At 28.8% G+C, this 23733-nt stretch overlaps 1 protein-coding gene across 3 annotated transcripts in view; it reads right to left on the bottom strand.

Annotated features, from left to right (window-relative positions):
* Positions 1–317: 317 nt before the first annotated feature.
* Positions 318–23733, bottom strand: part of LOC148939147 (patched domain-containing protein 3-like) — a 260903-nt gene continuing 237487 nt past the window's right edge. Inside the window, exons 17-18 of one of the 3 annotated variants that reach the window (XM_089106538.1) lie at positions 7983–8018; positions 318–2263 (exon numbers count right to left, since the gene is read on the bottom strand). In XM_089106538.1, coding sequence (XP_088962664.1) covers positions 2177–2263; positions 7983–8018 — 123 coding nt within the window. In that variant the 3' untranslated portion in view covers positions 318–2176. Of the gene's footprint in view, positions 2264–4997; positions 5017–7982; positions 8019–23733 lie in introns of all 3 variants that reach the window. The other 2 variants (XM_089106540.1, XM_089106539.1) reach the window with 2 other exon arrangements.

Below are 23733 nucleotides of genomic sequence, written 5' to 3'. Positions count from 1 at the left end.
GTTTTTCATCATCTAGAGGGGAATTGCGCCACTGAATATGCCTTCACTGCAACTCCAACAAACTTTGCATAAATTAAAGGTTTATTGTCGACAGTGGCGTCAATTCAAAAAAATTAGGGAGGGAAGTTAATTTCTTTGTTTTTTTTACAATATTTTCGACTAAAATAACAAAAAATGCATTTTCAATGAAAACATAAAAATAGATGTCTCTAAACATCTAGAGGGGAATTGCGCCACTGAATATGCCTTCACTGCAATTCCAACAAACTTTGCATAAATTAAAGGTTTATTGTCGACAGTGGCGTCAATTCAAAAAAATTAGGGAGGGAAGTTAATTTCTTTGTTTTTTTTACAATATTTTCGACTAAAATACCAAAAAAGGCATTTTGAATTAAAACATAAAAAAGATGTTTTTCATCATCTAGAGGGGAATTGCGCCACTGAATGTGGCTTCACTGCAGTTCCAAAAGTCTTGCATACATTAAAGCCATTTAGGTGGCATCACTAGTGTTAAGATTTAGCACAAAATAAAACCTTTATGCAGCTTCACTATACTTGCAGTAACTTTGTATAAATTAAAGTCACATTGAGTTCCCTACAAAAAACGTCACAACGACGTTGCATAAAGTTGGGCTTCACGCAGCTTCACTATAGTTCAGGAAACGTCGTATTGAATAAGGCTTTCATACGGCCTCGCAACACCCATTAAGTTAAAGCTTGCGATGTTGTTTTATTACATCCGCATGGAATAAAGCCTTAACAAGCATTTCACAACTGTTGGAGCAACTTCGCATAAATTAAAGCCTTCACGTGGCATCACTAAAGTGTTGTCTTTGCCAAACAATCTACAAAAATTAGGCATACAAACATGCTCACTTGAAGAAAATAAAGATTCTTATTAACATTTAAAACAGGCAAAAATTAGGATATTTCAGCCAAGATCTTTGGAGAAGACCTATATGCTACTACTAACAATTCACTGCAGCACCAAGCCGCCTGAGGCCAGCACAGCTGTGCAAGCTCCTCCTCCACTCCTACCTATTTAAAGCCTCACTTTTAACCCCTCCCATGAAGTTCCAATTGCCTTTATATCCTTCCTTATGACCTCCTCCCCCCCTACTTTTCGTTTGGCCCTAGACAGATGATATACGAGTTTCAGAGATATCCCGATACTCATAGTATTGTCACGAATTATCATTTACCATTTGTGGCACGGGAGCACGCGCGCGCAAAAAAAGAACACCCAAATCGATCAAATATTGAAATTACCCAAAAAATGTTAAGCAATAACGCTTCAATTTTTCCAGAATGATCATCCTGTGGAAGAGGAATCTGTACGCTTTATAGCACAGTTTATAGAATTAGCAGTATGATCATTCCCTATCTCACCCATTATAAAAACCCGGACCGAGGTGCGAGTGCTCCAGAGAACGTCTTTGCAGATATAAACATAAGCGGCATTAGATCTTTTCACGGGTAGACAAGTCAGATTTCTCTTGGACGCGAAACTTACAGTTATAATAGAAATAATAGGAAATAAGTGGAAACCTGCTATTTCGAATAATGCAATTTGTAACCCTCTTGGACGCGAAACTTACTGTTATTATAGAAATAATCGGAAATAAGTGGAAACCCGCTATTACGAATAATGCACTTTGCAACCATTTCTCATTAATTGACGAAAACAGACTAACCCACTAATGCAGAAATAAGTGGGAGGAGCTTTTTGTTTACATTGATAATGAAGGCCAGAAATGATCTGCGATAAACTTACTGGATAATTCTATAAACTGTGCTTTATAGGGAGGCATGGTTACCATTTATTATGTCTTTTTTTTTAATTAATTAATTTTAAAACAAAGATATTTTTAGGTTTTGGGTATTACACTTCTAATAAAAAATTATTGCCCTCTCGGATGAAACTTAGCAAGAATCGCAAGTTTTCTTCGACATATTTTTTGCTATGAAAATATTAACATTTATATAATTATCAGCTTCTTCTTGCACATGACCACTAATTTTAAGCTAAATCAGAGTTTGTTAAAGAGACTATCGCAAGAGCAAAATAAGGAAAATTTCGTAAATATAACAATAGCTGAATGGAGACGGGCCTTAAGAAAGATTATCATAATTTTTCCTATACGACTTTCTCAATTGAAGGAAGGGTGCGTGTGACTCAAACTGCGGATGTTTTCTTCATTGAAAAAGATAGCGATAATTTCTGTATGACTGAAGTTGTCCATTTGTTTTCAGGTAATCTTCCCTACAAAAAAAAGTTAAATTAGGAAAAGGTAAATGGGAAATAGAAGGGATAGTAAATAACGCAAATAATACATAATATATATATATATATATATATATATATATATATATATATATATATATATATATATATATATATATATATATATATATATATATATATATATATATATATATATATATATATATATTAATATAATTAATATAATAAAGAATTATTATAAAGAATTAGAAAGGCGAATTATAATATTCTTTAGGGCTTTCTTTAGTAAATATTATAAAGAAAGGCGGAGTTGTTTGTTTTTCCACATCTTATATTTCCTTGTCTATCTGGATTTGTTTCTTAGCGTTATTTAAGCCAATTCTAAAAAGAATTAATATAAAGAATTAGAAAGGCGAATTATAGTATTCTTTAGAAAATATTATAAAGAAAGGCGGAGTTGTTTGTTTTTCCAGATCTTATACTTCCTTGTCTATCTGGATTTGTTTCTCAGCTTTATTTAAGCCAATTCTAAAAAGATGGGGCGATTTTTCTCTTAAGAGATAAATAATAATGTGGCTGCCTTTCAAAAATACATCACAAAAACAAACCAATGGAGTTGAAGGAGTTGAAGCACATGGAAAACTATCTCTTATTTCTAAGATCCTACTGTAACTGAAGTAAATTTTTGCTTTGAAACGACGATTTTTTTCCAAGCCAGTGATAAAAGATGGATAGTAAGGGAATACTAAAAGTTAAAATTTAACAAATGAAGACAAGAATTATTTAATAAAATATAAACATAAACAAGTAATAAAATAAAATATAAACAAGGCAGATCTTGAAAACAAAACACTAAAATAAATGAGGCTTCTTTTTCTCCTTTGTTTTGAATTTTGTCTTGTGTTTTGCTTCCTATGGATTTTAACCGTATTTTTTACTCATTGCTTCCTTTTTTGCACTGAGGACGGTTGAGGGAAAGTCTCAATTTAAACATTTCCATATTATTCTTCCTTTTTTCACTGGCTAGAACTATCCTTGTTTTTTCTTCAATATTTTTCCATTTTCTCAGGCTTAGCCAGTGTGGTCTCAACCGAAGCAACAAAATTATTTTGAGGGGGGGGGGGATAAAATTTTGAGTTAAGTTTTTCTCAAACACATATATCATGTTGTTCTAAAATAGTAAACAAATTCAACTTTCTGCTCTTCTTGAGACCAAGTCTCCGGTTTGCCCCTTTGGGGGTCTATGTACTTCCTTAATCGAAGTCAGTCAATAGCTAAGTCAACAGAGCATTGATAACATTTTATGTTTTATTTAGACAAAATATTCTTCGGTGATTTAACATAGTGTTTGTCTATTTATTACTCCCCATTTTATACCTTTATACACTTTGGGCTTAAATTAATAATAATAATCGGGAGATAAATCCTAAAAAGATTAAATAAACGGATAAAAAGGTCATTAAAAAATTCTAAAATAAACAAATAATAGCGTCTGGCGTTCAATTCTATAATTTATTATAGTTTGTTATAATTTATTTTTTCCGTTTTTTCTTATAATTTATTAAAGTTTCTCATAATTTATTTTTCCGTTTTTTCTTATAATTTATTATAGTTTCTTATTATTTATTTTTCCCTTTTTTCTTATAATTTACTATAGTTTCTTATAATATATTATAATTTCTACAGTTATTCAATTTTATAAAAGTATAAATTTCTATATAAAAGTATACATTTCAATAAAAGTATAAATTCAAAAAATATAGAATTTAAAACTAGAAATTAAATAATTTCAAAGGAAACTGGATCATTGATACAATGAATTTGGAATGTTATAGGATTAAAATCAAAACTTCTTTGTGAGTGATTATTAATTAGTAATATTTCAGTTTCAAGAATTATTTTAAGTCAAAATCAAGTTGTCACAAAGTATGCCTAGGTTAGTCTGGGAGAATCTTGGCAGGATAAATAGGGTAGTTAACTTCAAGACGGTAAACCAACTGGCGCAAATTTTTGCTTGCTTTATCCGTCCTCACACTTTAAGTGCCTAAAATAATAGGCAAATAGAAATTTAGGCTAAGCAAAAAAAACACCAAATGCTAGATGGCGCTGGTGATTTTTCTTTTCGGCGTTAGCGCCACTTTCCGCTCTCGTGAGTAGCCCATACTTTGTCAAATTCAAAGGATTATATTAAAAAGTAATTAGTTAAGCTTTGAATTGTGAAGAATAAAGTTCGGTAAATAAGAATTGTTTTAAAAGGGGGAATTTTAGGGCAACAGAAAGCAATATGCATAGAAAAGAAATGCAAAGAAAAGAAGGAAAGCGAAGATGTACTTGGTAAGATACATTTAAAAAGGATAGGGGTGCCCACTTTCAGATATCTCGTATGCCAGGTGGCAATGTAACAAACGTGATGGAAGTGCGCCAAGCATGGCGGAAATTGTGCCAAGCGTGGCAGTAGCTGTGCCAAAAGTGTCAAAACTGTGTGGCACAAGTGGCGTTCTGAGATACACACCCTGTGGAAGAAAATGGGCGCCCCTTCAAAAAGGGTAAATGATTATAGAGAACAAAGATAATAGTGAGGGGAAAAGACAAAGACAACTGTGTTAATAAGTGCACTAATCAAATTACAATTTTATTACGAAAATGAAGCATGGTATACTAAAGCTATACATTACGAAATACACATATTCAGAACAGACTACAAGACAAATGTACAATACATTTCTACGTGCGTTATATCTTCTGAACTTACCCGTATTCACTCAGAGTGGCTATGGAAAAGGAAAAAAACAGAAGGATCAAAATACTGAATGTATACAAAGATATAGGAAAAACATTAAAAGCAGAAAGACAATCTAGGCAAAAGAAAATGAGAAGAACAACCAGAAATTCTGTAGTATTATGTCCAAGCCACATCATAGCCTCACCTGTTGGAAAAAATTATGATGTCATAATTGACACCATACCAAGTCATATTTGTATTACAGATGCGGAAAATTAAAATGACATGAAATTGATCTCAAAAGCTTACCAATATAATTTGTTACAATTGTTGTCTGTAAATGCTAACTCTCTCATTGCTTTTTTTTTTTTTTGTCAACTCAATGAATTGTAATTTTGTCACATAAATCCGTTAAATTTATGAGCCATTTTAAGACAACCTCCGAATTACTTCCAAATTCTATAAACATAAGGACTTCCGATGACAGTGCAACAATGCAACAGCGAAATCCCCCCCCCCCCCATCATGTATACTCCCATTCCACCCTTTAATATTTTTCATAAGTCGTCTGTTGACTGAAATGAGAGACCCCCTGAAGGTTGAAAGACTTGAGGATAAGTAGGGGGAGTTTCAGGACCTAGGAGTAAATGAGTATTGCTGCTAGATTTATTTGAGGTGTCAGACTAATAATGAACGATAAGTAAAACATATCGTATTATGGCAAATTATATATAATTTATGTATAATTTACATTTTTTACATTTTATTACATTTTTTACATTTTTTACATTTTTACATAATTTACATTTTATTTGTTTGTCACATAAATTTGTTAAATTTAGGTGCCATTTTTCGACCACTTCCCAGTGTCCGGTTACTTCCAAAACAGTATATGCACTTCCGATAAAAGTGCAATGATACAACATCAAAATTACGCCAAAACACGCAAATACACAGCGATATATACGAAATTATAGCGGATTTATAGAAATCTTGGGAGAAATCACTGGCAACAGAATTCAGGTAAAAAATATGCCTATAACCGTAAAACAATCTAATCACCTATTGTTTATTATCGAGTCTGATAAGACTCGATACGTTTCTTAATAGTTTCTTGACGATCCAGCCTCCATTAGTCATTAGTGCATCCACTCCGGCCCCGACCCCAATAGTCAACAGTGCGTACACTGCGTGTCCAGTCATGTCAGTCGACAGTACCTACACTTCTTAGAGTTAAGGAGCTTTACATATAAAGCGAACAAATGTTGGCTTTATATTGTGGACTTTTTTGAAACATATTTGTTCTGGTGACTTAAAGCGTCGACTTACAACAAAGACACACCAAAAACGTCACTAACGTCTCATTTTTTACTCTATTATTATTTTCAAATTTACTCCTAAGTCTTTTAACTCTCAGGTTTGAATTTTGTCATAATGAACTTAAGTATATTCTGTTTGTCATTTAGTTGGGAATCTGGAAGTGAGTAGTCAGTATTTATAATACTCCTTTTAGGAGGGGGGTATTAGCTTTCATTAATGTTTAAATAAAGTCAGAGTTGATAGAAAGATAAAATTATCTTCTTAAGATAATACAAAATAAGCAGAAGGTGGGTAGATTGTATTTTGTGCAAGGCCGTATCCAGGGAAGTCAGGAAGTTTGGATCCCCCCCCCCCCCCGAAATGTTCATCCGCCCCGTAAAAACGCAACAAAAATGAATGTAAACAAATTTTTCATGCGTTTTTAAGGTTTTTTGTACCCCCCCCCCCTTCCCGAAAAAAATCCTTTGGTACCCCCCCCTCCTCCCAAAAAAACTGGATACGACCCTGATTAGGGGTGTTGGCAGATATATCAAATTATCGGTAAGATTAGCTTTTATTACTATTTGAATGAGATCAGACTCGATAAGAAACAATAAAATTAAGAAACAATCGAGAAACAATTAATTTTCTTAATAAAGTAATTGGTTTATAAAGGTAGAATAAACTAGACAAAAAATAAACGTAATAACAGATTATATAATTATGGGGCTGTGTTGAGCTTGTGAATCTCCAATAGTATTTATGAAGTATCTATTTAATTTTATTATTATTATTATTATTGTTATTATTATTATTGTGCAATAATAGCCTCTGTTTTGTAATCAATACACGCAGAAACGCTCAAATACTACCTATGGTAGAAACCCATTTCCATTTTTGAAACGTGCACTTAATACTCTAGATTGTGACAGTCATATGTGACGATCTTAACTGATCTATGTGACGATCTTGATGTGACGATTTTAACCAATAGACGTCGGAGACAGATATTTTTTTTTACCAAAGGGGTCTGGAGATTGCGTAATCTTCCCCAAAGAGTCGTACGTACGCAGACCTACAAAGTGGTGTGAATGCAAGGGGTCTGGAGCTTGTGCAATCTTTACCAAAGAGTCGTACGTACTGTTGACCAAAAGCGATGTAAGACGGAGCCTAGCTGCTGGCCAATGGGGATTTAATAAGAATTGTATGCACTGTTCACCAAACATGGTTGAAGACAGATCGTATTTAATTCTGACAGAAGGGAGTCGGAGGTGAAACTTATGCAATCGTTAATTCCCACACTGGGATTCTTTGTCAAGTGCTTTATCAAGCTTTTTTTTTTATTATTATTATTGTCGAAGTACATATTTTCTTTTTATAAGTAAAGCTCCTTAACTCCAACAAAATTTAGCCTTAATTTGTTGAACGAAAATCGAGAGCTTCCAAAAAAGTAAAAATAAGTTTATATCTTTGTTTTACTCTAATTAGCCATGGCTCTCAAGTCTATTCCAATAAGTTGATAAATCAAAAATCCACTCTCTCCCATACGTATCTCCAAAAAAGGCTTTCGTTAGTGACGTTTTTAGTGTTTAAGTCCATCCTTGAAGCCACCAGAACAAATTTGTTCCAAAAAGTCCACATCTACAGCCAACAAAACAAATTTATTCCACGAAAAAAGCAAAAAACCCAGCATTCGATAGATAGATATAATCTTACGTTTGTGATATGTTTACGAAAAAATTCGAAAGCCTCCTAAAAGGTAAAATAAAATTGTTAATATAATATGTGGTGCATTCACTTTCGGACTACTAGCTACTACTAACAACTTACCACAGCACCATACCACCTGATGCCAACAGAGTTACGCAGGCTCCCCCTCCATCCCAAACTATTCAGAGACCCCCTCTTTATACCCTTCCAGGAAGTCCCCATTTCCTTTAAATATTTCTTTATGGCATCCTCCCAACCCAACTGCGGACGACTTGCTTTCCGTTTAGCCCTACACGGTTGGTTGAAAAGGACAATCTTTGGCAATCTGTCATCCTTCACCCATAGAAAATGCCCTAGCCATCTCAACCTTTCTCTCATTACAGCCCTAGAAAGTGGGATTGAACCACACTTTTCGTACAGACTGCTGTTTGAAATAAGGTCAATCAGCCGGGTACCCAGAACAATCTGTAAGCAATGTCTCTGGAAAACGTCAAGCAAATTTTCATCCACTTTTCGGAGCGCCTATGCTTCAAAGCCATTTTTGACCACTGTCATCACTGTAGCTTCCAATATTCCAATCTTGGTTTGCAGATTTATCTTCCTATTAGTCCAAACTTTTTTTAACAGTGAAAAAAGACCCTGAGCCTTGGCTATTCTACTTTTAACATCTTCACTGCTCCCACCGTCTTTACTAATAAAAGTACCAATGTAAGTGAAGCTGTCCACCTGATAAATCTTTTCGTTACCCAACGTAACCTTTTTATCTTTACTTATTCCTAGCCTTAGCGACTTAGTCTTCTTAACATTAATTTTCAAAACTATTCTAGCACTCTGCTCTGAACTCACAAAACCTCTAAAATTTTATTCATTATTCTCACACTTTCATCTAGGTTGCTTAAACCATCAGCATAATATAAGTCCAGGAGACTTTTTCCTCCCATCTCGTACATAGCCCTAATCACTTTAATGTATTTGTCTGGTATACCATACGAGGATAAGACCTTTGCTAAAGCTCTTCTATCAGCGGAATCGAGCGCTTGCTCATAATCTTTAAAACTGAGGACCAAAGGTGTTTGATAAATCAGGCACTTCTCAATTACTAGCCTAAGAGTGAAAATTTGATCAGCACATTCTCTACCTTTTAAAACTACATTGTTCTTCCCTTATAACTTTGTCTATAAAATTTAGCTCCTTGTTACGGACAACAAAATTGTTACGGACAACAAAATTGTTACGGAATTACAAAATTTTCTTTCAACATAAACCTGGTCAAGAAAAATAGCATGAACAACCCATATAACGGATACACGTAACGATTAGATAAATTTAGTCTTACGTTTGTAATATTTTTACGAAGTAATCCAAGAGTCTCCTAAAAATTAAACAAAATATTCTAATACAGCCCTCTATTTGCTAATATATTACTTTGAAATTGCTCCTTATTTGGAAGACTGTAAATTCAGAAAAAAAATGAACTTAAGTAATAAAAAAATAACAGAAATTACAGGAATATATACAAAGAATTAAAAAAGGAATGTTCAACAAACTCCCAGCAAGTATTTAAAGAATACCTGAAGGCACTTAAACATCTATCGTTAACTTGATTATAAAGATTATCCATTGTATAACATATAATTATGTTATTTATTTACGTAATTATAATTATTTATTATATAACTATGTCACATAGTAATAAAGAAACATTTCAAAACACTTTTTTGGTGCATTGTTTTTATTTCCGTTAGAGGATCGCAAACAACAAATTTCTTACAGGTACGCAGACATTTTTTTCAGGCAATGATAAAAAAAATTGTTGATAATAAAATAATAAGAAATTTCCAGGAGCTCAGAAAAAATTTAGGAATTCGGGGGGGGGGGGGGCGGACTAGTTCAATTTTTGGACTGTTACAGAACAACACGAATGTACAGAAAAAAGACCTCAGTCAGTTTTTATAATAGTAGGTATACTCAAGGAAACGGCACTCAAGGAACTGAAGGAAACGGCACTCAACGGCACTCAAAGAAAGATAAATTGACAAAAGAAGATTAGAAGATTGTGTTTAGGATTTCACAAAAAATAAAAATTCTAAAAAACATAAATGTAAATTAAAACATAAAAACATAAATTATATAAGAATATAAACAAAAATTATAAAAGTATATATTATAAAAAACAAAATTATTGCTTTGCAGCTTATGCAACGCATGTGCATAATACTGGGGCAAATAAACCGGCTGGTGATATTTTTCTCTGTTCGGAGGATTATGCAAATTTAGCGTTTTGCTAAAAACACAAACCCCAGTAGTATGCGTCGTCTGAATTCTATAGAAGCTATAGGAAAACATTTCTATAGAAGCTCTACACCTTTTCAAAGAGTGTGAGTAGACCCTCGCATCTAGGTAATACTTCTATAGAAGCTCTACACCTTTTCAAAGAGATTCAGAGCTCCCTCAGATGGCATTCAACTTCTACGACTTTATGTTCCATCCTGTTTTATGTGCGGCCTACAGGTTATGCCTCACTTTCAATTTTCAATGTCTTTTTTTTTTAGTTCAAAAAACCAGGGTCATAGAATATTGGAAGCGACTATTATTTTTTTGAAGCGCATCATGGTCAAGATTGTTGTAGACAGCTTGATATAGGATTGGTGTTTCGATATTACAAGCATTTTTTGTAATAACATAGAAAAAATTTTCACAAATAGACATTGTAAGTTTTGTAAAAAAAATAATAGAATTATATAAACTTACTTTAAGTTAATCTGATTAATAAAATATTTAAAAAAAAACTAATTAAGGGTAATGATGTACTTATAATATTGTTGTGTTTAGGAGTTGAAAAAAACCTCTAATTCTCTTATAGGTTGAAATTTACGGTGTGATTTTTTATAAAGATCAATGGGTCTTTTAGATGTTTTTTTGAAAAAAGTGCTTAGATTTTCGATTGGTAATTTGGGAATTATAATAAAATGTTGATTTTTTAATGTATTAATTGTTACAAAAGTTTCCTTTTTTATCAAGATAATTGTCTTTTTTTTTTCTAGGAATTTTTTTTAAAATAATTCCAGGCCATTCTTCATTTATGTTGTTTTTTTTTTTTATAGTGATATTGTGTTATTTTATTTTTTTTTTGAAAAAAGTGCTTATCTTGTCGATATTTAATTTTTTAATTATAATAAAATTTTTATTTTTTAATTTATAAATTTTTAAAAAATAATAATTTTTTATAAATATAAGTGGCTTTTTTTTTTTATAAAGATCAGTGTTTTTTTTTTAGGGGTGTTTTTGAAAATAATTACAGGCCAGTATTCTTTTTTTGTGTTATTTTTTATATATATGATTACCAATTTTCATTTTTTTTTTGAAAAAAAGTGATTATCTTTCGATCGGTAAATTTGGATTATAATAAAATATTGATTCTTTTAATTTATTAATTTTTAAAAAATCTTCCTTTTTATTACAGTGTGATTTTTTTTATCACGATAAGTGGTTTTTTAGGGATGTTTTTTTGTTTTTTTTGAAAATATTTCCCGAACAGTATGCATTGAAGAATATATTCCTTAAATTTAATTCTTTCATAACCCTCACCCCCCCCAATTCCTCAAAAATAAAATTTTTTAACTTATAACCCTATTTAATAAATAAAATTGTTAGCTATCCATTTTATTTAAAGGACCTAAGTATCTAATAAGAGGGATTGACTGAGCCATGCTAATTAACTTTTCCACTTCTTAAATTTCTCTTTATGTCTACATTTGATTTAAATATTATATTTTTAATTGACTTTAATATTAAAATATTATCAATTTTTTTTAAAACGGACCGAAAATACTTATTTTAAATTTTGAATTAAAAACACCCGTCCCGTAACCATGCCCCTAGGAGGACGGGGGGGGGGACCAGCAGTGGAGAAGAGGCTCTCCATCCCACTATCAAAACCTCTGATTTTGAAATCAAGATGTCTAACATAAACTGAATTATTTTCCAAAAACCCATCTGACGTAGATTTCTAGTTCATGATATACAAGTTTGTTTTTTTTATGTTAAATCCGTGGTCATTCATCTGTAAGTTGATTAGTAGGTTTTTTTTTAAAAACTTGGCTATTCATTTCATGGGTTTCATTAATAGAACGAGTCCTGAATTTGAAAAGTGTAATTACTTATTTAGTTTACGAGATTTGCTAATTTTTTTTTTTCGAACAGATATTTGCTAAAAGATATGTTCGTAGACGCTTACAAGGGACATTGCTAGAAAGTATTCAATAGCTTAATTGAAAATTAACTATTGACTTAAATTGTGAATTTACCTCGCTTTAACTCGCCGATGTGTTATTTATAATACGTATTTAATTTTTTAAAACTTTTTTAACTTTACAAATAAAGGGCTTAAATTTGTTCTGCGGGGGGTGGGGTGCATAGCGGGGTGAGGGGCACGAGGGTTCAGTTAAAGAGGATACAGTTGCACGGAGGGATTTCGGTTATACACGGGTTCAGTTACAAGGGGGGTTCAGTTGCACGGGGGGTCTCCCTTTTTTGTCGTAAATCGAGCCCCCTGTTTTCAAAATCCCTTTTTCTTCTTAGGCTTGTAGCTGTTGCTGGCTAGATATTAAACGTAATGGACTTTAGAACAAAGGGTCAGTTGTACAGGGGTTTCAGTTATACAGGGAGTAAGTTAAATGGGGGTTCTCTGTGTTAAATAAGTAGTTTTTGTATCTTTTAAAAGAACTTTACGGGGATTGAGAGACTCAGTTGCCTAATTCCTTGTGATTTATATTTAATTGATGCTAAAAAAAAACTAATAATTAGTGATAAATAACTATTGTTGTTATCTTTTAACAGATCTTTAAGGGGATTGAGAGACTAAGGTGCATAAGTCCGTGTGATTTTTTTTTACTTGATTTTAATTAAAAACGAAATTTTTGTGTTAATGAAGTAGTTTTTTTATATTTTAAAAGATGTTTAAGGGGATTGAGAGACTCATTTGCCTAATTCCGATTGATTTTTATTTAAGTGTTGGTAATTAAAAAAGAAATTTGATTGTTATATAATTAGTGTGTTTGTCTTTTTAAATATATTTTTGGGGATTGAGAGACTCATTTGCCTAATTCAGTGGGATTTTTATTTAATTGATTGTAAATAAACACTAAATTTTGATTTTATTTAATTTGATATTGTAAATTTTAAATTATATTTACTGGGATTTAGAGAACCATTTGCCAAATTAAGTTTGATTATTATTTACTTTAGTGTCATTAAAAAACGATATGATCTTGTTAATTTATTTGTTTTTTTATATTTTAAAAGATCTGTAAGGTGATTGAGAGACTCAGTAACCTAAGTCCGTTTGATTTTTCTTTACGTGTTTTTCATTAAAATAGAAATTTTTGTGTTAAATAATTAGTTGTTTTATATGTTAAAATCTCTGTAAGAGGATTGAGAGACTCAGTGGCCTAAGTCCGTGTGTTTTTTCTGGAGGTGATTTTAATTACAAAATATATGATGTTTTTAAATAAGTATTTATTGTAACTTTTAAATGAGCTGTAATTGGTTTGAGAGAATCAGTTAACATAGTCCGTGTGATTTTTCTTTACTTGATTGTCTTTAAAAGCTATATTTTTGTTTTTTATTTTGATTGGGTACTTCTTTTTAAAGAGATGTAATGTGAGTGAGAGACTCAGGTTCCTATGTCCGAGTGTTTTTTTCATACATGGTTGTAAATAAAAAAGAACTTTTTGTGTTCTATCATTAGTTTTTTCTATCTTTTATTATAGCTGTAATTGGATTGTGAGTATAAGATGACTTTTTCAGTGTGGGTTTTCTTTACTTGGTTTTAGTTAAAAAATAACTATTTGTGTTATATAATTAGTTTTTGAATCTTTTAAAATAGATTTACGTGGTTTGAGAGACTCAGTTGCCTAATTCCTTGTGTTTTTTCTTTAGTTGGTTGTCATTAAAAAATATATTTTCATGTTAAATAAGTAGTTTTTCTATCTTTTAAAATAGCTTTAAGGGGTTTGAGAGACTCAGATGCCTGTTTCCGTGTGGTTTTTCTTTACTTGGTGGTCATTAAAAACGAAATTTTTGTGTTAAATAAGTAGTTTTTGTATCTTTTAAAAGAGCTTTAAGGGGTTTGAGAGACTCTTCAACGGAAGATCAATAAAAGAAAGGCCTACTCTTCTAATAATATCGTAAACCATATCTTGTCTACGTGCCGAAACTGTTACCTGTGTAAAAATAATGTGATAATAGACAGTGAAATTGCCAGAAAAATAAAAAGGGCATTGTCAGAAAATATCACGAAGGAATATAAAGATGAATCAATGAAAAACAAAACACCAGCAAACGTTACTGCCATTGGTCAAACGGTTATTGAACCAAATAATACCACAGACGAAAAGCATATTGAGCCTTTTGATGAGACACCATTAAAAATTGTGTATGACTCAAAATTTAATAATAATTATTCTACTGATAACGAACTAAGAGAAGAAAATATCTATAATTTCTAGAGATAACATTGTTAAATATTTTATTGAACAGATTCAAACTGTAATAAGTTAATTTTTTATATTAATAATGTATCATAACATATTTATTGTATTAATATTATAAAGATCATTATTTCATTAAAAATACATTTTGCATTACAGTGTTATGTGATCATTATTTTTAGAGCAAGCTAGCATCTAAAACGTTTAGAATGTCTAATAAAACGTCGGAGATGTAAGAAAAGGAATTTGCATACATCTATTGTCAGACACATGGGGACAAATTTTTTCTTGAATTCACCTCCTGGATAAATAAAAAAAGAAATTTCATTCAAGAAATTATGACGAAACTCTAAGTAAGCTACAAACTCTGTATTGAAGTTACCTCATGGATACACAATGCAGAAATTTCATTTAAGAAATTATCAAAAATTGTAAGTAAGTAGCAAATTCTTTCAAAAATCTGTTAATACGATTAAGCAATATATATCTTTAATCCTAACCAGTCTTTATTATTTATAATAGTTTTATTCATTTCATTAAATTATGAAAAAATTGTTAGTAATTATCAATAGCTCTATCGAATTTGCTTCCTGGACACACCAAATGTATCAAATTAAAGAAATAATAATAAAATCTAAATTAATTAATACAGTCCTTATTGTTTTCCCCTATTTGATACACAAAAAAGAAATTTCATTCAAGAAATTATTACGGACTTCGAAATAGTTAGCAAACTCATGTTACATCATGTATACACAATTCATAAATTTCATTTAAGAAATTATAAAAATTTTTAAGTAAGTAGCAAATTCTTTCTTGAGTTTGCCTCCTGGATAAATAAAAAAGACAATTCATTGAAGAAATTATGAAAATATTTTAAGTAAGTAGAAAATTCTTTCTTGAATTCACCTGCTGAATAAACAAAAAAGACATTCCGTTCTATAAATTATGACAAACTTCCAAGTAAGTAACAAACTCTCTTTTGTTTTCATGACTTAGATACATTTTGCATAAATTTAATTCAATATATTATGAAAATATTCTAAGTAAGTATAAATTTATTTATTTAAGTCAACTCTTTTATAAAAAATTCTGAAATTTAATTTAATAAATTATTAAAAAAAAAAATTTATTTAATGAATTCAACTATTGTATACAAAATAAATAAATTTCATTAAATAAATTATTAAAATATTTTTAAGTAAGTAACAAACTCTTTTTGTTTTCACCTCTTGGATATACATTACAGATAATTAATTCAATAAATTATGAAAAAACCTCAATTAAGTAACTTTTTTTTTCGCTTTATCAAAAGAACTTTTCTATTAGAGACTCTACGAAGAAATTAAATTAATGAAATTAGGAAAAAAATTCTAAGTAAGTAACTATTTCTGTCTCTAAGTCAAAACTTAAATATACACTACGGAGATATCATTAAAGAATTTACTGAATTATCTAAATGATGTAGAAATTTGATTCAAGAAATTATGAAAAAATTATCAGTAAGTAACAATTTCTTTCTTGAAGTCGTCTCATGGATACACAATGCTGAAATTTCATTTAAGAAATTATGAAAATATTTGTAAGTAACACACTCTTTATTGATTTCACATCTTGTATATACAGTACAGATACTTCATTCAAGAAATTGTGAAAAAATTTCAAGTAAGTAACTTTTTTCTCTCTTTATAACAAACATTTTTAACTTAGATAAATGATTTATAAAATTAATTCAAGAAATTATTGAAAAATTCTCAGTAAGTAACAATTTATTTCTTGAAGTCAACTATTGTATACGAACTTATGAAATTTGATTCAATAAAATATTAAACTATTGTAACTAATTATAAAATTCTTTAACGAATTTACCTGCTGGACAAACAAAAAAAGAAATTTACTTCAAGAAATTATGACAAAATTCTAAGTAAGTAAAAAACTATGTATTGTTTTAACGAGATAGATATAAGAACTAGAAATTTAATTCAAGAAATTATGAAAAATTCTCAGTCTAAGTAGCAAATTCCTTCTTTAATTCACCTTTTGTATAAAAAAAAAAAAAAAAAAAATAAATTTCTTTCAAGAAATTTTTAAAAAATTCTAAGAAAGAAAAAAAATTTATTGTTTTCACGAGTTAGATAAACTATTTATAAATAAAATACATTAAATAATTAAAAAAGTCTCAGTAAGTAAACATTTCTTTCTTGAAGTTAACTCTTTGATACACAATACGGAAATTTCATTCAAGAAATTATGAAAATATTTGTAAGTAAGTAACAAAATCTTTATTAATTTAAACTCTTGGATATAAACTGCAAATACTTCATTCAAGAAATTATGAAAAAATCTCAAGTAAGTAGTTTTTTTTCTTTATCACAAAAAATTTTCAATTATCTACAAGATGTTTTATATTTAATTAAATAAATTATGAAAAAATTTTAATTAAGTAAATATCTATTTCTTGAAGTCAACTCTTGGATACACACACTACGTAAATTTGATTCAAGAAATTAAAAAAAATATTTGTAAGTAAGTAACAAGCTCTTTATTGATTTCACCTCTTGAATATACAGTACAGATACTTCATTCAAGAAACGTGATTATACACGTTTTGAAACTACATGCTATTTGTATGCCTTTCTTGGCACCTTTCCAAACGAACAGGGATTCCCACTGGTTCCTACACATTGCAAAAAGTGAGCAGTACGAAAACTCCACGTTTTCAACCAGACTGGTTTTTTAGGGAGCCAAAAGGAGACATGCAAATTCGACACGCCTTTATTACATTTTTTTAAGGTTAATGTATTCGAGGTTAAGTGCGCCGAGGTGCCTTCGTCTAAAAGATGCTTAAAAAAATTATCAAAATCGAGGTGGAATGTGGCTATCTCGCCGTATTGGTGCCTAAAAAACAGGCTGGTTGAAAACGTGGAGTGTTCGTACTGCTCGCTTTTTTGCAATGTGTAGTAACCAGTGGGGAATCCCGGTTCGTTTGGAAAGGTGCCCAGGAACGGCATACAACTAGCCTGTAGTTTCAAAACGTGTTTAATATCGTTTCTTGAATTAAGTATCTGTAATGAATATTCAAGATGTGAAATCAATATCGAGCGTGTTACTTAATTAAAAATATTGTTTTTAATTTCTTGACAGAAATTTCAGTATTGTGTGTATACAAGAGATGACCTCAATAAATAGATTGTTACTTAATGAAAATTTTTTAATAATTTATGTTATTAAATTTTCAAACCTAGTGGAGCTAAGTTAAAATTTTTTTTGATATATAAAATAAGATTATTTACTTTCAATTTTTTCATAATTTATTGAATGAAGTATATTCACTTTATATACAAGATGTGAAATTAATAAAGATATTTTTAATTAATTAAAAATATTTTAACAATTTATTTAATGAAATTTAATTATTGTGTTTCAAAGAGATTAATAAAATAAATAAATGTTTACTTAATGAGAATTTTTTTTCACAATTTCATTAATTTAATTTCTAAATCGTATATATAAATCGTTAAAACAATAAATAGTTTTACTTAATTATAATTTTTTCATAATTTATTTAATTAAATGTCTTTTTTTTTTTTTTTGTTTATAAAACATGTGAAATAAATAAGTAATTTGCTACTTAGACTTATAATTTTTTAATTATTTCTTTAATTAAATTTCTACTTCTTATATATAAATCGTGAAAACAATAAAGAGTTTGTTAATTACTTAGAATTTTGTCATAATTTATTGTACGAAATTTCTTTTTTTGTTTTTACAGCATGTAAATTCATGAAATAATTTTCTACTTATTTGCAATTTTTTAATAAATTATTGAATAAAATTTCAGTATTGAGTATCCAAGAGTTGACTTCAAGAATTAAATTGTTACTAAATTAGAATTTTTAAATAATTTATTGAATTAAATTTCTACATCATTTAGCTAAGTGAAAAGTGTTTGTGATAAAGAGAAAAAAAGTTACTGACTTGCAATTTTTTCACAATTTCTTGAATGAAGTATCTGTAGTGTATATCCAAGAGGTGAAATCAATAAAGATTGTTTTACTTACTTAAAAATATGTTCATAATTTATTTAATGAAATGTCCGAAGTGTGCATACGATAGACTACTTAAAGAAAGAAATTGTTACTTACTGATAATTTTTTAATAATTTATTTAATAAAATTTCTGAATCGGTTAGATATTTAAGGAAATTATTTTATTAAATTTCAATATTTTTTATCCATGAGTTGAATTCAATACATAAAGAGTTGCTTATTGAGAATTTTTTTCATAATTTAATGAAACAAATTTATAAATCGTGTATATAATTTAAAATTTTTTTTTATAAAGAGAAAAAAAAGTTAATAAATTGCGATTTTTCCATAATTTATTGAATGAAGTATCTTTACTGTATATCAAAGAGGTTAAAACGAAAATATTTTTTTAATTACTTGTAAATATGGAAATAATTTATTAAATGAAATTTCTGTATTGTTTATCCAAGATTTTATTTAAATAAATATATTTTTTATTTTAATAAATTATTTTATTAAATTTCCGTATTTTGAATAAACGATTTGACTTCAATAAATAAAGTGATAATAACTTAGAATTTTTTAATAATTTATTTAATTAATTTTATACAAAATTTATCTAAGTAATGAAAACAATAAATAGTTTTTTACTAAATTGGTAGTTTTTAATAATTTCTCGAACGAAATTTCTTTTTTGTATATTCAGAGGTTTAATTCAATAAATAATTTGCTACTTACTGAAAATTTTTTCATAATTTCATTAATTACCTGTCATTTTTATTGAGACAAGAGGAGACCTAAAGAAAGAATTTGCTACTTACTTGAAATTTTTGATAATTTCTTAAATTAAATTTATGCATTGTGTATCCAGGAGGTAACATGAGCGTGTTAACTATTTAGAATTACGTCATAATTTATTGAATGAAATTTCAGTATTGTGTATCAAATAGGGGAAAAACAATAAAGACTTTATTACTTACTTGCGATTTTATTATTATTTCTTTAATTTGATACATGTATTGCGTACAGGACGTGAATTCAAGAAAGATATTGTTACTTACTTACAATTTATTCTTAATTTAATGAAATGAATAAAAATATTCTAAAGAATAAAGACGTGTTAGGCTTAGATATATATAGTGCTTAAAAGTATTAACATATTTTTTAAATAATTTGCTACTAACTTAAAATGTTTTATAATTTATTGAATGAAATGTCTGCATTTTGTATCAATTATGTAACTTCATTACAGAGTTTTTAGCTTACTTATAGTTTCTTCATAATTTCTTGACGGAAATGTCTTTTTTTTATTTATCCAAGAGGCGACTTAAAGAAAAAATGTTTCCCCATGTGTCTGAAAATATATTTATTTAAATTCATTTTCTTAAATCTCAGACGTTTTATTATACAGTCTAAACGTTTGATCTGCTATCGTACTCTAAAAGTAATGATCACATAACACTTTAATGCAAAATATATTTTTAATGAAATAATGCTCTGTAGAATATTAATACAATAAATATAATATGATACATTATTAATATCAACAATTAACTTTCTACATTTTTAATCTGTTCTATAAAATAGTTCTCAACTTTATCTAGTGATATTATATCTATTTTATTCTCTTAGTTCGGAATAATTAGAATAATAAGTATTCAATTTTTAGTCATACACACTTTTTACTGGTGTCTCATCGAAAGGTTCAATATGCTTTTAGTGTTTGTTATTATTTTGTTCAATTACTGTTTGACCAATGGCATTAACGTTTGCTTATGTTTTGTTTTTCATCGATTCATCTTTATAGACTATAGTGATATTTTACGACAATGACCTTTTTATTTTTAAGTCAATTTAACTGTCTATTATCACATAATTTTTTAACAGGTCACAGTTTAGGCACGTAGACAATATATGTTTTACGATATTATTAGAAGAGTAGGCCTTTCTTTTATTGATCTTCCGTTGAAGAGTCTATCAAACCCATTAAATCTATTTTAAAATATACAAAAACTAATTATTTAACAAAAAAATTTATTTTTTAATTACATCAAATTAAATAAAAAACACACGTAAAACGGAATCTGAGTGTCTCAATCCCCATAAAGCTCTTTTAAAAGATGCACTAACACATAAGTTAACCTGAAAATTTATTTTTTATTTACTACCAACAAAAGAAAAACCAAACGGACTAAGGCACCTGAGTCTCTCAAACCACGTAAAGCTCTTATAAAAGATTCAAAAACTACTTATTTAACACTAAAATTTATTTTTTAAAGACCACCCAGTAAAGAAAAACCACACTGAAAAAGTCATATTAGAATCTAAAACCCATTAACTATATGTTTAAATATAGAAAAAACTAATATTTTAACAATTAATTGTCTTTTATATATACTACAACTTAATTACATACAACATATAATTAGGCTCCAGATTATCTCAATCCCCTTAAATATCTATTAAAAGATGGACATAAAAAGAATATAACACACAATTTTCTATTTTAAATACAACAACTTAAAGAAAAATCTCACTGAATATGGTAACTGTGTCTCTCAATCCCCTAAAAGATAATTTAAAAGATACAAAAACAACTAATTAAGAAAACAAAATACGATTTTAATGACCTACAAGTAAAGAAAAATCACACGGACTTAGGCAACAGATTCTCTCAATCCCCGTTAATATAATTTAAAATTTAAAAAAACTACTTAATTAAAACCACACTTTCTTTTTTAATGACCAACAAGTAAAGAAAAATCACCCGTAATTAGGCAACTGTTTCTCTCAATCACCGTCAATATATTTTAAAATATACAAAAAATACTAATTGAACACTAACATTTCGTTTTTTAATGACCGTCTCGAAAATATCAAACACACGGACTTAGTAACCTGGTTCTATCTATCCAATGAAATATATATTAAAATATAAAAAAACTTATAAATTAACAACAAAATTTATTTTTTAATTACAATAAAGTAAATAAAAAACACACATAATAATGAAACAGAGTATATAAATCAAAATAAAGCTATTTTAAAATACACAAAAACTAATTATATAAAAAAAAAATTTCGTTTTTATTGAACTTAAATTAACGAAAAATCACAAGTAATTAGTCACCTGATTCTCTCAATCCCATTAAATATATTTTAAAATATAAAAAAAATACTTATTTAACAAAAATTTTTCGATTTTAATTAAAATCAAGTAAAAAAAAATAAAACGGACTTATTCACCTGATTCTCTCAATCCCCGTATAGCTATTTTAAAAGATAAAAACAATACTTATTTCACACAAATATATCTTTTTTAATGAGAGTCAATTAAATAAATATCACACTGACTTAGGCAACTGAGTCTCTCAATCCCATTAAAGTTCATTTAAAAGATACAAAAACTACTTATTTAACACAAAGAACACCACTGTAACTGAACCCCTGTATAACTGAAACCCCTGTACAACTGAACCTCTGTGATATATTTCATGAATTTTAATGTCTCGTCACAAACTGCTCCAAGCCTCAGAAGAAAAAGGGATTTTTAAAAAAGGTAGCCCTATTTACGAAAAAAAAAGGGGTACCCCCCATGCGCCTGAACCCTCCGGGTACCTGCACCCGTGTCTACCCGCACTCCCTCCGGGCCCCGGGCTCCGCTTTAACTGACCCCGCGTGCCCCTCCCTCCTCTCTGCCACCCCCCCCCCGCCTACCACTTGTCAGCCCTATATTTTTAAAATTAAAAAATTTTTAAAAAATTAATTAAGTATTATAAAGACCACAACGGCGAGTTAAATCTAGGTCAAGTCACAATGTCAGTCTATCGTTACTTTTCAATTAAGCTATTGAATACTGTCTAGCAATGTCCCTTGTAAGCGTCTACTCAAATATCTTTTCGCAAATATATTTTCGCAAAAAAAAAATTCGCAAATCTCTTAAAATACCGAATATATGACCCTTTTAACCTGCAGGCATATTTAATATACAGAACAAAATGAACCGTATTTCAAAGTTTTTAAAAAAAAAAACCTAATTCAAAAAGAAATGATTAATGAAACGGGATTTAACATAAAAAAAAAAAACTTGTTAATAAATTAATCTAAATATACTTCAGAAGGGTTTTTTGAAAATTTTTTATTTTTTTTTATTACTCTTTTTTTATAACTATTTTTTTTTTTGTGTGGGTTTTTTGGACTTTTTTCAACTGCTCCTCCCCCCCTCCTCCTCTTGCCCGGTTTAGGGGAAGTGATGTTTTTATTAAAACTTAAAAAGAGGAATTTTCGGTCAGTATTTTTAAATAGTTAGAATAAATTCAAAATAAAGTCAAGTAAAACTATCAGATTTCAATCAAATGTAGACATAAATAGAAATTTAAGAAGTTGATAATTTAATTAGCCCAGCTCAGTCAATCCATCTAATGAGATAATTAGGTACGTTAAATAAAAAAGGATAGATAAAAATTTTATTTATTAAATAGTGTTATTAGTTAAAAATTTTTATTTTTGAGCAAATGGGGGGGGTGTTGTATTTGAACGCATTAAATTTCATTAATATATTCTTCAATGCAGAGTTGTCGGTAAATATTTTCAAAAAAAAACATCCATAAAAAACCACTCATCGTGATAAAAAAATAACACTTAAAAAAAAATGAAGATTTTGTAAAAATTACTACATTAAAAGAATCAACATTTTATTATAATCCCAAATTAACGATCGAAAGATAATCAATCTTTTTTCAAAAAAATACTTAAAAAGGGAGATTAAATTGATAAAAAATAAACAAGATAAGGAAGACTGGCCTGTATTATATTAAAAAAAACTACCTAAAAAAAAACAATGATAGTTATAAAAAAAAAAAGCCACTGATCTTGATAAAAAAGTTTGAATATTTAAAACAACTAAAATTAAAAAATCAAAATTGAATAAATAATCCCAAATAACCGAAATAAAATCAAAGCAATTTTTTTTCAAAAAAAATATACAAGAACAATTTATACCTATAAAAAAAAATAAACCCTTAAATGATGAATTTCATTGATGTTTTTACAAAAACTTTCCTAGAAAAAAAAAACCACTTTAAAATTTAAAAAAGGAAACATTTGATACAATAAAAAAATAAAAAAAACAACATTTTATTATAATTCCCAAATTACCTATATAAAATCTAATCAATTTTTTTAAAAAAAACATCTAAAAGAACACTGATATTTATAAAAAATAACACCGAAAATTTC

This window comes from Artemia sp. Qi Xiang Cuo, chromosome 21 (assembly GCF_049724085.1).
Source record: "Artemia sp. Qi Xiang Cuo chromosome 21, ASM4972408v1, whole genome shotgun sequence".
NCBI lineage: Eukaryota > Metazoa > Arthropoda > Branchiopoda > Anostraca > Artemiidae > Artemia > Artemia sp. Qi Xiang Cuo.
This window is presented reverse-complemented; position numbering and strand designations above follow the sequence as displayed.